The following is a 13,858-nucleotide window of genomic DNA, read 5'->3' as shown; positions in this document are numbered from 1 at the left end:
CCGCGACAACTCAAAATCGGAACCATGGTGACCCACAATGGGAAGAACATGGTGTCGGTGCTGCATCAAGGAAGGCTGAGCCATGCACCCTGCATGGCACACGTCTTCAATCTGGTTGTCAAGCGGTTCCTGAAGCGGTTCTTCCACCCATCTATATAACATCATAAAAATGGCCAGGAAACTTTGCATGCACTTCAGCCACTCTTACACCGCAAAGCACACCCTCCTTGAGCTGCAGCGGCAGAACAGCATCCCCCCACAATAGCCTGATATGCAACGTTTCCCCCTTTGGAATTCCACCCTCCATATGTTGGGCCGACTATACGAACAGAAAAAGGCCATCAACGAATTCTTGATGATCCAAGCGGATAGGAGTACTCCCATGTGTAGCTTTGATGTCAGCCAGTGGGAGCTCATGCGTGACACCTGACGTTTGCTCGTTGGCCCTTTGAGGAGGCCACGTTATTTGTCAGTCCCCAGGACTATGGGATGAGCAACGCCATTCTACTGCTTCATGTCCTGGAACAGATGCTGGTAAATCTGGCTGGTCAGGGGACTGGAGACGTGGCGCCTAGATCTCACGGCCACATGAACCCTGTGGGGGCTGAACTGGAGGAGGAGGACATTTGAGCAAAGGCAATGTATAGCGAAATGGGTGGTTTTCTACTCAGTTGACAAAAGAGGAGGAGCAGGAGCAGCCAGAGGAGCAAGATGGAGATGAGGAAGACGAGGCAGAGGACCCAGACACACCGTGGCAGTATGCAGTGGAGTTGGAAGCAGAGAGTCCCTCCGAGTCACTTGCAGAAATGGCCCGCTGCACGCTCACTTGCTTGCGCAGTGACAACCAAACTGTCACCATACGGCAGAGGGATGACTTCTGGCTCTCCACCTTGTTGGACCCTCACTACCGGTCCAAAATCGGGGCCTTTTTTACACCGGCTGAGAGGGAGGACAAACTGAACTACTACAGAGACATCCTAAGTAGTCAGTTGGCCGCTGCCTATCTGCGCCATCATCCATCCTCTCCCAGGTCTGACCGCGGGGGCCCTCTGCACTCACATTCCACTGCCATGGCTGCTGGGGAGGGGTGGCAGGAGCAGTACCAGCTCCATCAGCAGCAGTCTAGAATCGCTGATGAGCAGCTTTCTCTACCCGCATAGTGAGGAAACTACTGACCAGCAGCTAGACATAGAGCAGAACCTGAACCAGCAGGTGGTGGGATACTTGGAGTGCACCCTGCCAGCCGTCATTGAAGATCCGCTGGACTACTGGGCAGCCAAACTGGATTTGTGGCCGCAACTGGCCGAGGTGGTCTCCGCCTGATACTGCTGCTGCCGCCACCTCCAGACCCTGTCATTGTGCCACTCTGTGGTCTCCTCCTGATGTTGCTGCTGCCGCCACCTCCAGACCCTGTCATTGTGCCACTCTGTGGTCTCCTCCTGATGTTGCTGCTGCCACCACCTCCAGACTCTGTCATTGTGCCACTCTGGGGTCTCCGCCTAATGCTGCTGCTGCTGCCACCTTTGTGGCCTCCTCCTGATGTTGATGCTGCTGCCACCTCCAGACTCTGTCATTGTGCCACTCTGTAGCCTCCTGATGCTGTCGCCAACTCCAGACTCTGTCATTGTGCCACTCTGTGGCCTCCTGATGCTGTCGCCAACTCCAGACTCTGTCATTGTGCCACCCTGTGGTCTCCGCCTGATGCTGCTGCTGCCGCCACATCTGATGAGGCCTGTCATCTGCATGTCATACTCACTCATAGTATTATTTCACTACCACAGCAGACTCCCTATGCGTGTTACTGCAAGGCACAGTGTTCTACACCACTGTCAAGGCTCTCTGCAGCCCGTAAATACCCGTTTTTGTAACGCGATTCGGCGCAAATAAATTCGGATGGAAGCGAATCTTTTCAGGAAAACTCGGCGAACCGACCGGATCGAATTTTCAAGAAATTGTTTTCAAGAAATTGAATTGTTCAGTATATATATATATATATATATATATATATATATATATATATATATGACTTTAATGTTCTATATGACTTTTTCTTTCTAAGATAAAGGTTCTACTAAAAGAGAAGTGAAAATCTTTTGATGGAATATAGGTTGCATAATTTGAAAGCATGTGGTTGTGATTGAATAAAATAGCTGATAGCATCTCTGCTTTAAAATGCATGAGAGCATGAAATTTGTTGATTACATATACTAAAACTAATAATAATTATGGCAAATAACACACTGAATGATAACAGTGTACAATACTAATCAACAAAAATGTAAATTTAAAGAAATGACCTTACTTGTGTTCTGGTGTCTGAGTAAGTGTAGATTCACATGTGACTGAAAAGCTTACAAGGGTCATTAGTTGATGGACAAGACACACATAATAAAGGAAACGTTTGAGGGGATTAGGTTACAATTTAGGCAACAGTGGGTTTAATTAGGACTTACAGGACAATAAATAACTTAAAACAAGTTAAGACTAACAAAATAGGTTGCCATAGTAATGTGTAAATATTTGTTAAATGTTTCTTTGTCAAGTCTTATATGTTTATGGTACCAATAAATTAAAATTTGTTTAGGATGATGTTATGAGATAAGAGGTTTTTGTTGAATTATGACTTTGACTTTATTATTTGAAGTTTATTAAATGGGCCTAGATCGATATCAGAAAATTCTTTAAGAAAAAGTCAAATTCATAACAATAAAAAAATAAAATAATATTAATAAGGAAAAAAATGATGCAACAATAATATTTATTTATTGTTCCAAAATAAAATTAAAAGTTATAAAAACTGGTTCTGAGATGATAGGTGGATATTTTGGGTAAATTATTTGAATGGTGAAAGAGTTCCACAAAATTATGCTACTTTTTTAGCTGTTGCATTAATTACTATACATTGTAGAAGTAGTTTAAGTTGCAGACTTTACAATGATTGACAACCAACAGCTGTTTACTAGTACAAATGCTTACAAGTAAAAGTTGTAAAATGAAGATCATTACAGAGACATCCATATTCGGGTCAAATATAAGGACAACTTAAATTCGAACACCAACACTACTGATGATAATATGTGATGACCTGGAGAAAGGCCTGTGATCAGTCATGAGTATCCAAAGAAGATTAAATAGTTTCCTAATGATGACCAACACAATGAAGGTTTGTGTTAAAGACAAAGGGCAAATGATGAGGAAAAGACTCCTTCTTTATATATTGGAAAGAATTTGAATAAACATGATTTTTATCTATAAGTTTTAAGTTGCAAATTAAGCATTAATTCTTGATAAGAAGAAAAAAGACTTTTCAGTGGACCAATGAGACTGAAAGAAGAGAGATCAACGTAATAGAATAGGTATAGATAATCACTTAATTAACTATACAATCACAGTTTACAATAAATTTATACCATACATTTATAATAACACTATTGTAATGTGTTGATTATTTTCAACTGTATCATTTTTATGAATAGTTGAGTATGTCAACCTATTACCTTTTTAGGTATCGAATGGGTTTCCCCTCAAGTGGGGGAATTGTTAGATCAAACCATATTTTATATGATGTCATTTTCATGTACATGACTGAACAAGTGAAGAGCAGAAAATATGTGGTTTATCTATCTTACTTGACATAGTTAATGCTATTTTGGAGTTTGAGAGTGCCCAGAAGACTGGAACAAATATTCATGAGTTGTGTTATCATGTGCTCTTTGTTATCTATTTCTGTAGACTAATGTTGCCTGCTCTGTTGCCTAATTTTCATGTTTTATTAGCTTTCTTTGAGGTTTTTATTGATGTCATTATTTCAAAAACTAGAGCCGATCTAGCAAAAGCAATACCATATTTGGAATCGTTGCATCAAACATAATCTAAAATGACTTTAATTTGTTGGAAGAAAATATTTGTTGACCAGTGTAATGTCTCCATTACAGGACGTAAGGTGATATTCCCAGAGTTTGAGAGTGCCCAGAAGGCTGAAACAGATATTCATGAGTTGTGTTATCATGTGGTCTTTGTTACCTATTTCTGTATGTATGACCATGTTTGAATGTATGGAATGTATATGTAACCATATTGTGAGACGTCTCATCCATTGGGCGTCATTACACACACACATTTACACACATGTATTCCTATTGAATTTCTGCTGTAACTTTCTTTGAAGATTTTTGAATAAATACACAAGCTTTTTTTATAATACAGAAGAAGTCAACCCTGTTCCTAATACACCCAAACAATGATATCAATAATATTACCATTTTTACACTCATTAAGGCAAATCCGAACGTACTCTTAATTACCATAAACATCAGTATTTGTTTTAGTAGAACACACTAGTTCATAGAACAATTGGGTTTTGCAGGTACCAGACTAAAACTGAAGTTATACTTTCCCTGTATGACTGATCACCCTTTTATGCCTAGGTCCACCCTTAGTCTACAAACCACATCTGCACCTATGATCAATCAACCAGCAAACAGAAAGTCAAACATATGTGTACACAAGATATGGGCTTCCAACACTGTGATTCCTGAAATACTTAGACATTGTCACATAGCAGTATAATACCAGAATGCCGGGTTCTCTTAGCAATTTTGGTAAAATCTAAAAAATGTACTAGTCCTTAAAAAAATTGAAAAGGTGAGTGATACAGGGGACTACAAAAGGCTCAAGCATGATAGACAAAACAGTGAAGAATAAATATTTAAAATAAAGATAAAATAATCTTCAACAATATTCAAGTAACCTATTGAGTATAAATGTGCTTTTTAAATTGCTACATTGTCTACACTACTGGGTATGCAACAGCTCTTATTTATCAACATTCATAACATAGAATTATGGTAAAACAAGAATACTTGGAATACATTAATAATCAATAAAGATTTAAGGAACTAGTAAACAACTAATGCATGAAATACATAATTAAAAACTGTCTTTCACTATGTATTATAATTTAGAAGAAAAATCAACTCAATGGAACTCAAATCATATTTTGCTTTACTTGTGCTTTGCTGTATCAAAAACTGCTCATGGAAAGTTATTTATCATAGTTTTTTTATTTATTAAATACAATTTACTGCACTGTAACCATATTAATATGAAATGCTTAATATATTTTTCATCTGGACACATTCCTTTTAAGAAATTTAGGGATCCACTTTCTGTCCAGATTTCTAATAATTGACAGTTTCAAATTGTTACCCTGCGTAACATTTCTTCAATTGTTTGTTGTAGGATGATCCATTCAATGAGAACAGTGGAGAGTGGAAATAATTACTTTTACAGTTTACCATAATGGACCATTCTTGGTCCCTCTCACATACTTGTTCTTTTACTGACAGATTAGGGCTTTAGCTGGTGGTTCCAACATGGAAGGAAGCTAAACAGAGGCTTTTTCGGTACCATAGTTTCTGGTGTCCCCATCAAAATTTCCATTAAGAAAATGTATAAGTGGGTTGTATTTGTTAGAAGGGACTGGGCATTCTGAAAAAATTTACTTACGTATATACTGCTTAAGCAAACTTACCTTCGCTGGCACAATCCCATCCCTCTCCCCATTGGAGCTGGACAGGGGAAACACTGAATTAAGCAACAGGTGTACAGGAACTTGCTCAGCAAAGCTAGGAGGCTCTGCACTAATGGAGACACATTAAATAGCCAGGGATGATTAGAAGGCTATTTTCTGATTGGACAGTGGGATGAGCGAAACTAATAAAACTTGAAAGAGCCGGCACGCCCAGATTCAGAACTGCTCGCATGTGCAGGAGAGAGGCGCCTGTGCTTTAGTGAGGAAGAGGTAAGGGTGACACACCCCACTATCCTACATAACTTATTTTCCACCCTCTATTTACTTTCTCCACATATCTCTATCTTGACCTCTTCCTGACCTCCCCCACACTTCACCTTTTTACCCCAACCTGGCCAACTCAGCCTTGCCACCCAGTCATGCTGACCCTGTGTCTGGCTTACTCCTATTGCAGGCTCCTGGGCCTTTCTTTACAGAAAATGTGCATACTAGCTTCTGTAAGGACAGACTGCATACAAACTATTTGATAATTAGGGAATTGGATGACCTATTAGACCTAGTCTGACATATCCTATTTCTATAAGCACCCACAAAACATAAAACCTTACTGTTTATAAGAGGTACCCTCTTCTCTTGTAAAAGAAAAATCACATACACATTATAAAAATGTGTGACTTTTGTATTCAAAAGCTTGACTTGGCCCTTATTCCTTCTTTCTGTACATAAAGCAATGAAATGCTCTCAAAACTGAATAACAGCTGGCATTTACCAGTTCACATAGTTCAGCCAGTGAGTTGATCTTTGTCATCTTAAATAAAGGTCAAGTATATCCGAGAGGCTTATTACATCAAAAAGGTGGTCTACCATTATTTTCTATGGCTATGACTCCTTGAACAGAAAATATTTTGCAGTAATAAACTTTCAAGTCAGTTCTGGCAGATCTTAGTTTGCTACTGCTTGTGTAACTTGATGAAGTAATAAAACTACCTGCACTGGAATGCATTTGTGTATATGTATCCTGAATTCAATAATTACAAATTATCCTTACTTACAAATAGAATTATTGAATTTTAGCATGTTTATATTTAAATATAGAACTAGAGAGAACAGAACTGGATTATATTAAGTATACCGTACTGTACAAACACCCAACATTAAAACACAACACTGGATTCACAATACAGAATCTCTTTGTACTTGAAGTCTGATTTAAAACTAAAGGAATGTTTGGAGAATAACAAGGTTAGTATCCCTATCCAAGGAAATGTGATATTATAGGGTCCTCTCTTCCTGTATACATGTCTGTATTAGTCTGTCATTTGCAACCCCTTTTTAATGTACAGCGCTGCGTAATATGTTGGCGCTATATAAATCCTGGTTTTTATTATTATTATTATTATTAATAATAATAATATTAATATGGAGTCTGTATTAAAATGGCTATATATATATATATATATATATATATATATATATTTATATTTTATCTTAATCAATGAGTGCTAAAGATCTGGAAAGCCTCTTCAATCTCATATTTTTTTTTTCATATGCAAACATAATGAAAATGATAAATACTTTAAAGTATATTATTAATTTTAAGCAAGTGAATGGTTAAAGAAAAGATCTGCTATGTTATAAGAAACATCTGGAAATGTTAACTTAGTCTAAACTTGTTAACTTGTTTTAAATTATGTCTGAAAAATGCTGTGGTTTCTATTCCTCTAGGCTCATAGCTGAAAATCTGCAGCATGGAAGGCAGAGTTGTCTCAGACTGCTAGTCTTATGAGGTAAGGTAATAGTTAGTAATGATTATCTGATGTTTGATGAATATTTGGTTGATTTCCTGTGCTTTTGCCTAATTCATTCTGGGGTTCTGTGCTTTTTGAAGCTGTCCTTTTGCTGCTTTCCTACTTTTCCAAATTTTTCAGATCACCAGTCATTAGGGTTTCAGCTTTGATATGTGGAAATACTGCCTTTTACAAGATGACCCCCCCTACACAGTGTTACAGGCATGCTAAATCAGTTTTGGGGAAAAGACCAGCTGCAAGAAAGCCACAGACAATACTGGTGACTAGTCCTTTGTCCACTGCCACCCACCCTCTGCAGTTCTCGTCCTCTTAGTAATAAAACAGTAACTGAACAGTAACTGTTCTGTACAGTGGATAGTGGTAACAGGTACATTTACCCTAAAATGACCTGTCCTTCTTCAAAACTATTATATTAGTTTCATTTATATTAGAATAGAATAATTATTCTAGCACACCAAAAATAACGGGTGACTGAAGTACAATCAACATTGCATAAGCCACTTACTGCACATACTTTAAAGCTATTGTCTTAGTACACCAAGCATGAAGTACCATTACCAATGCGTTGGTCCCCTTTCAACCCAATAATACTCAACATAGAAATAAATGGAGATTACAGAAGAAAAAAGACAGAAAAGTAAGAGACGTAGGGGGCTTCTGGGAGAAGGGTCAAATAAAGTATAGCTAGACTAAAAGTACAGTCATCTTTTATTTCTCAGCTTGAACGTTTATTAACCATACTGAGAAGTGTTATCAGTGAGAATTGCTTTTTCTATTGCACAAATGTCATTCAACAGTTCCAAGCACATTGGCCCATTCTCACGTGTGCTACCTTACTATCCCAGCAAAAAGAAATACATTTGTGTAAAAAAAAAAAAGTAGCTAGAGTGGGCGTTCTTGGAGATAATTATTCTGCCATTATCTGTCAGTTATGAAAAGATAACACATCTTTACACAAGTGAATGTCTCAAAGCTGAATTTAACAAGTGTCTTAATGCTTTGTGCATGTAAAGCTCAAACTTTTTCATACATGGATTAGACTGTAACATTTTCTCATGTACTGTATATTAATTTATTTCTTTTTTTCTCAAGACCTTTTACCTGAAACTTTAATACAATTTCAAAACACTACCAGATTCTGAAGAAATTACCACATTTATTCTCAACAGTATTCTAATGTTTTGCTGTTTCATGAAAGACAATAATTATGAAAAGTGTGTTAACCTTTGCTTCCCAGGGACATACTGTAAACAGGTAATATTAATCAATTTGTTATTCCACATCCTGGTTCATTTATTTTGTCCCGTTTCCAGCTGACTTTTCAATGTGCTTAATATTCTACATATAATGCAATGCCCAGGTTTCTGTGATAAATCTATCAGAGCCAGCATTATTCTTTGCGTTATCTCACAGTTCCATGATGCATTTATTTTATTTGCCATCATTCATACCTAAACACAGACTTGCCTTGGATCTCAAGTTTTACATTCCATGCTGAATTACAGCAGTCATAAGAAGGGTGAAATTTCTCATTCGAAGCGCATCTGCATTAAAGTGCCATGTTAACCCTTTTGCTGTACACATATTTATCTGCACTGTATAAATTGTAGATTTGGCTTCTGTTGATTTTCTTTTGTCTTGAACTATTTTATTAAAACTTAATACTGTAATTATTAAAGTGTGTTATAAAACAAAGCACATGCATGGCCATGGCACATTTGCTGCCTAAGAACAAGAAGTCCTAGCTATTGCTGACAGTGCATCCTTTAGCTTAGTGTTGCTCAAAGAGAATGTATAGGGCTTCATGGATTAGTATCCCCCTTTTCATACTTAAAAAAAAATTATCTTAAACATATTTTTCCTAAACTAATCATATACCTAAAAGCAAATGTCTCCACAGTCCCTTTACACTTACCTTTCCAATGGAAGTAAGTCTTTAGCTCACTTTGTCAAAAATATAAATGTTCAAGCAGAATCATCAGCATATGACACTTCTGAAAGTGCTGCATGCCTCCAACCCCTTCCATGCACACGTGATACCTTTCATTGGCATTAGGTATAACGTTCTGCCACAGGGGGCAGCAGAAGAAACTAAAGTGCAAAGCTGGAACACCTGAATACCAAACCCTTAGCAGTTCAATGTAAAGATTGTGCTGAAGACTAGCTCTTCAGCAAACTTGACACCCACCAGTAAGGTTAGTGGGAAAATGATCCTATTTCATATATTCTATGTTTTTTTTTATTTTACAATATAAAATGCAGCCTCACTGCAATACGTCCCTACTCAATAAATCTGTACTGTGGTACAGGCACTTTCGTATGTGTTATGAACTTCCAGTATATTTAGCTTTTTTTATCATCTATATGTAAATGTATTGCTGACTCTGCTATATCTATGCAATATACTTAGGTTTGACATTTAAATACTGTAGGGCAGTTGTGAGTGTGCCTAATAATTCTTCACCGTACACAATCATGGATCATAAATTAGATTACCCTTGCGCTGCTATGCAGAGCTTCATGATGCAGGAGAATGTGAGTATGCAGCATCATAATATTTAATTAGTGTTGGGGTTACGTTTAGGGGTTAGGATAGATCAGTGCCAGGCTTACTACATCAGGGCTGTAGGGGTAAGTTAGGTGTTAAACCTCAACTCCAGCCAAAACATTTTTTTTACTTATTTTAAAAGTAGATACGAGTCAAGTTTATGTTATTGTTTGTGTCTTCACCGGGGTGACTTCCCCTCATTTTCTGTTGTAGTGACACAATGAATATGAGTTCAGGGTATGCTTTAAAGGTTACATTAAGGGTTAGGATATGGGGAATACTTTGTTACTTGGCATACATGACAGCTAAATTATGCCCAGTGGTCCCCTAAATCTGGACACTTGATTTAAAAAAAAAATCATTGTCAGACCTTTTGTGACAAGAACTCATTAAGGGTTAGATTCCAGTTTTACCTAAGAATGTGCACTGAGCCCATTGCAAACAAATCATGGTGAAAAATAAATAAATGATGATTATTACTCTAAATAAAATTCAAAAACAAACAAGTAGACAAAGAATGGGTTGGCTGGGTTTCAACAAAGCGTATTTATGGATTATGAGTGATTTAAATCAACATTACAGGTTTAATTCTATAAGGATTTTTCCCGTGACCATTTGAAACGACATGGGGTCACAATGGTAAGTCTATACAGAATGATTTTGACAATAGACCTTTTCAAAAGTTCAAATAAAGAGCAAGTGGAAAGTCTTGTGACCCAACACCTTTCGCCTGACGACTTCCTCAGGGGTATATGTAGACGTAAGTAAGATGGGTATAGTTGTGAGGAAAAAATATTATAGTATAGGTATATCAAAGGGCTAAAGCATAGTAGGAGGCTAGTTGGAGTTAAAAATAGTACTCCAGGCTCCAGCAAGAACAGAAAGAAATAAGTTTAAAGTCCCAAATAAGCACTCTTTTCCACAATACACCACCTAGCTTTCTCCTACGACAAAGAGAATTGGGTTCCAAGCCCTACATGAAAATTATACTCTACATTCCCAAAATTATACACTACTGTACCCAATTTATTTATGACTATATATATCCCTGAGGAAGCTATAAGGTGAAATGTTTCTGGTCACGAGACATTCCACTTTCTCTTTTTTTTTTTTTTTTTATTTTATTGATATACAGTCAGAATCATTCTGTATAGGGTTGTCATCCTGATTTAATTTCCTTTCAAATGGGCACAGGAAATATCTTTATAGAATTCAACCTGTAATGTTAATTTACACCCCCCATAATCTGTAAATAGACTTTTTTGAAACTCAGCCAAAACCCCTGTTCAGTTCATTTATTTTTGCATTTACTTGTATTTAAGGGGTGGCATAACTATGAATAACCTATAGGGGGTGGTATGTGATGTTTATACAATACACGTGATGTTATACAATTTTACTCTCCATAAATAGTGAATTCCTTCTTGACTGCTTTGGGTGTCTTGTAGTGCATATGTCAATATTTGCATAAAGCCAGTGGCCAAATATGAGTTTTCATCAGTAACATTAGCTGTATATACAACTTGCCCTGATTATTGGTGCTGATGCTATGAACAAGTATAAGACATGTGAATCATGTAATTTATGCCCTGCATTTCAGTAAAAGACATACACACTAAATGAAACAATGCACACAGCACTGACTTAAATTATAATTGTAAATTAAATGGAATAGATGAATCATTTACTGGTATATATATGCTGCACATCACTGTAAAAAATTGGGAATTGGGGCTGGCTGATAAAAAAAACATACTGTATGACTACTGACGTGCACACCACCGGTTCACTTCATCTATGGAGAGATAATCAGTTTAGTTTCCTAAGAATTCCACCCATCTGACATCTAACCACACAAAGACTGACAGTTTCTTTTTATCTATACATTACCTATAAATTATTCTTATTTTTACTGGAATGTAATGGGACTAGTAAATGTTTACTATTAGAACATCACACATCTTCTAACTGAAAGCTGGTGCTTTTATTTTCAGATAAATTGGTATATGACGTGTAGAGGTGCTAAGAAATAGGAGAAGACATTCAAGCCAAGAATTTTGTGATTGAACCTCTCTCTCTCTCTCCCTCTCTTATATATATATATATATATATATATATATATATATATATATATATATATATACGCCCTGTTTGCAAGTCTCTAATCCTAAAAAATAATACTTGGCTCATCAGACATTTGTGTAGGTCTTGTATAGCCCCTCATCTGCTCCCTCACTTCCTCTCTTACCATACAAAGAGCTTTATAAATAATTATTTCAAAAAAAAATATATATATATATATATTTTAGAAAAGCATCGGTTACCCTGTACCAAGATGGATGCTTTTGTGTACCTAAGGGGTTACTCTCTATATCACATCAACATATTTTTGAATATGTAAAAAACAATTGTATCTAACATTAAGGGCATGATTGATTAATTTTCTCCAAAACTGGAGAGAATAGACTATCATGGGAGAATCCAGCAAATCCAGCAAACCTGGAAGGGCTCTTAAAAAATTTGCCAAATAATAGCCGGAAAACATTAGAAATCCATTCCTGGTTTGCTAAATCACTCAGGTTCCCCTATGATAGTTTATCCAATCTTGGAGGGCTTTATTAAATCAAGCTCCATGTTTTTAGCAAGCACATTTGTGTATTACATGCTTTAAATGTTAATAAAGTTAACATGTTATTATAGTTATTTAAAAATAATATACATCTCCTAATAGATGCCTCTAAATCTCTCCGGGCATCGGGTAACCCAATTCTGCTCTTTAATATTTTGAATGTTATAAAACATGGAAGAAGGCATCCCCCTATGGTCAATTTAGGACTTGACATACATGTATAAATACCACTACTGTAGTAATACTCCAGTGTCCCTACTAATACTATAGTTGCAGTTTTTTGGGGAAAGTCAATTAAGCTACCAGTATTTTTTTTTCTAAATGTGGGAGAATCATTGTCCTGGATGGAAATTTATCATAGGGGCTACAAGACCCCACAGAGACTAATCACATATTTCTTGACAGTATATTTAAAATCATGCAGGCATAAAGATACCCTAGCATTTAACCAAAAAATCAAAATAAAATTACAGTATGCTGCAGGTACATGCACACACCTTTGAGAAGCAAGATATCTGCAGCAGTTCTTCAATTCTTTTTTTTATCAAACTTTATACAACACCCCAATCCCCATATTGTACTATAAAAAACACTTATATGTCATTTTACCATATGCCATCTATAAAATAAAGCACAAAACACATAGGATACAATAAACATTTTTACTCATATGTGTTCACTAAGCCTTATTCTTTTTCAGCTAAAATGTAAATTGCATAAAATGGAGTGAAACAGAAAAAATTCTAAAATGCAATGGGAAAATAGTAACAATATAAAGAGGCAAAAGTACTTTGCACTGGACATTTCATTTACATTAAAGGTTTGTGTGTAATTTATATGCTGCATAATCACAAACAACTACACTAATTTATTAAACAATCTCCGAGGAGGGAAATGTTGGTCAATATGCAATAAAGTGCTGTCATACTTGTCTGTGATCCCTGTGTCCTGATGATGTCATAGACGTAAGGCCATACCTACCTGCTGTCAAGGCTGATTTCTCCAGGAATGACATGAGTTCCGTCCTTGCCAATAAGAAATCTAATCCTGTCATAGAAGAGTCTTGGAGGATGCTGGGAGAAGGGTGGCTGGCTTTGCTGGATGAGGTCTAATGGGTCAGGTGAACCTTGACAGAGAGGGCTGGAGAAGCAGTTGGCTTCCTGGCAGCAATCAGGATCTACACAATCTGTCAGTCCATCTGTAATGGATGAAATTACCATAAATCAGCCAATGTAAGTCTACTGAGATTTCACAGAGCAGGGCAATGAAAAATCAGCAATGCTAATTAATGCTAAAACAAGGGGTTAAGACCTGCAAGCTTGCTGGTGTTAATTTTCCAA

General features: G+C 36.8%; 1 protein-coding gene and 1 long non-coding RNA gene across 4 annotated transcripts in view; one reads left to right on the top strand and one right to left on the bottom strand.

The window, feature by feature from the left end:
- The window catches only part of TENM1 (teneurin transmembrane protein 1), a 591,240-nt gene that overhangs the window by 139,767 nt on the left and 437,615 nt on the right, over positions 1–13,858 (bottom strand). For all 3 annotated transcript variants that reach the window (XM_072431864.1, XM_072431865.1, XM_072431866.1), the window contains one exon: positions 13,500–13,716. In XM_072431864.1, the coding sequence (XP_072287965.1) occupies positions 13,500–13,716 (217 nt within the window). The remainder of the gene's footprint in view (positions 1–13,499; positions 13,717–13,858) is intronic.
- The window catches only part of LOC140344597 (uncharacterized), a 60,340-nt gene that overhangs the window by 19,033 nt on the left and 27,449 nt on the right, over positions 1–13,858 (top strand). The window contains exon 2 of the long non-coding RNA XR_011923605.1: positions 7,259–7,320. This is a non-coding gene — a long non-coding RNA (uncharacterized lncRNA). The remainder of the gene's footprint in view (positions 1–7,258; positions 7,321–13,858) is intronic.

The sequence above is a fragment of the Pyxicephalus adspersus genome, chromosome Z (assembly GCF_032062135.1).
Source record: "Pyxicephalus adspersus chromosome Z, UCB_Pads_2.0, whole genome shotgun sequence".
NCBI classification, from domain to species: domain Eukaryota; kingdom Metazoa; phylum Chordata; class Amphibia; order Anura; family Pyxicephalidae; genus Pyxicephalus; species Pyxicephalus adspersus.
Note: the sequence above shows the minus strand (reverse complement) of the source record. Positions and strands in the feature narration are given on the sequence as shown.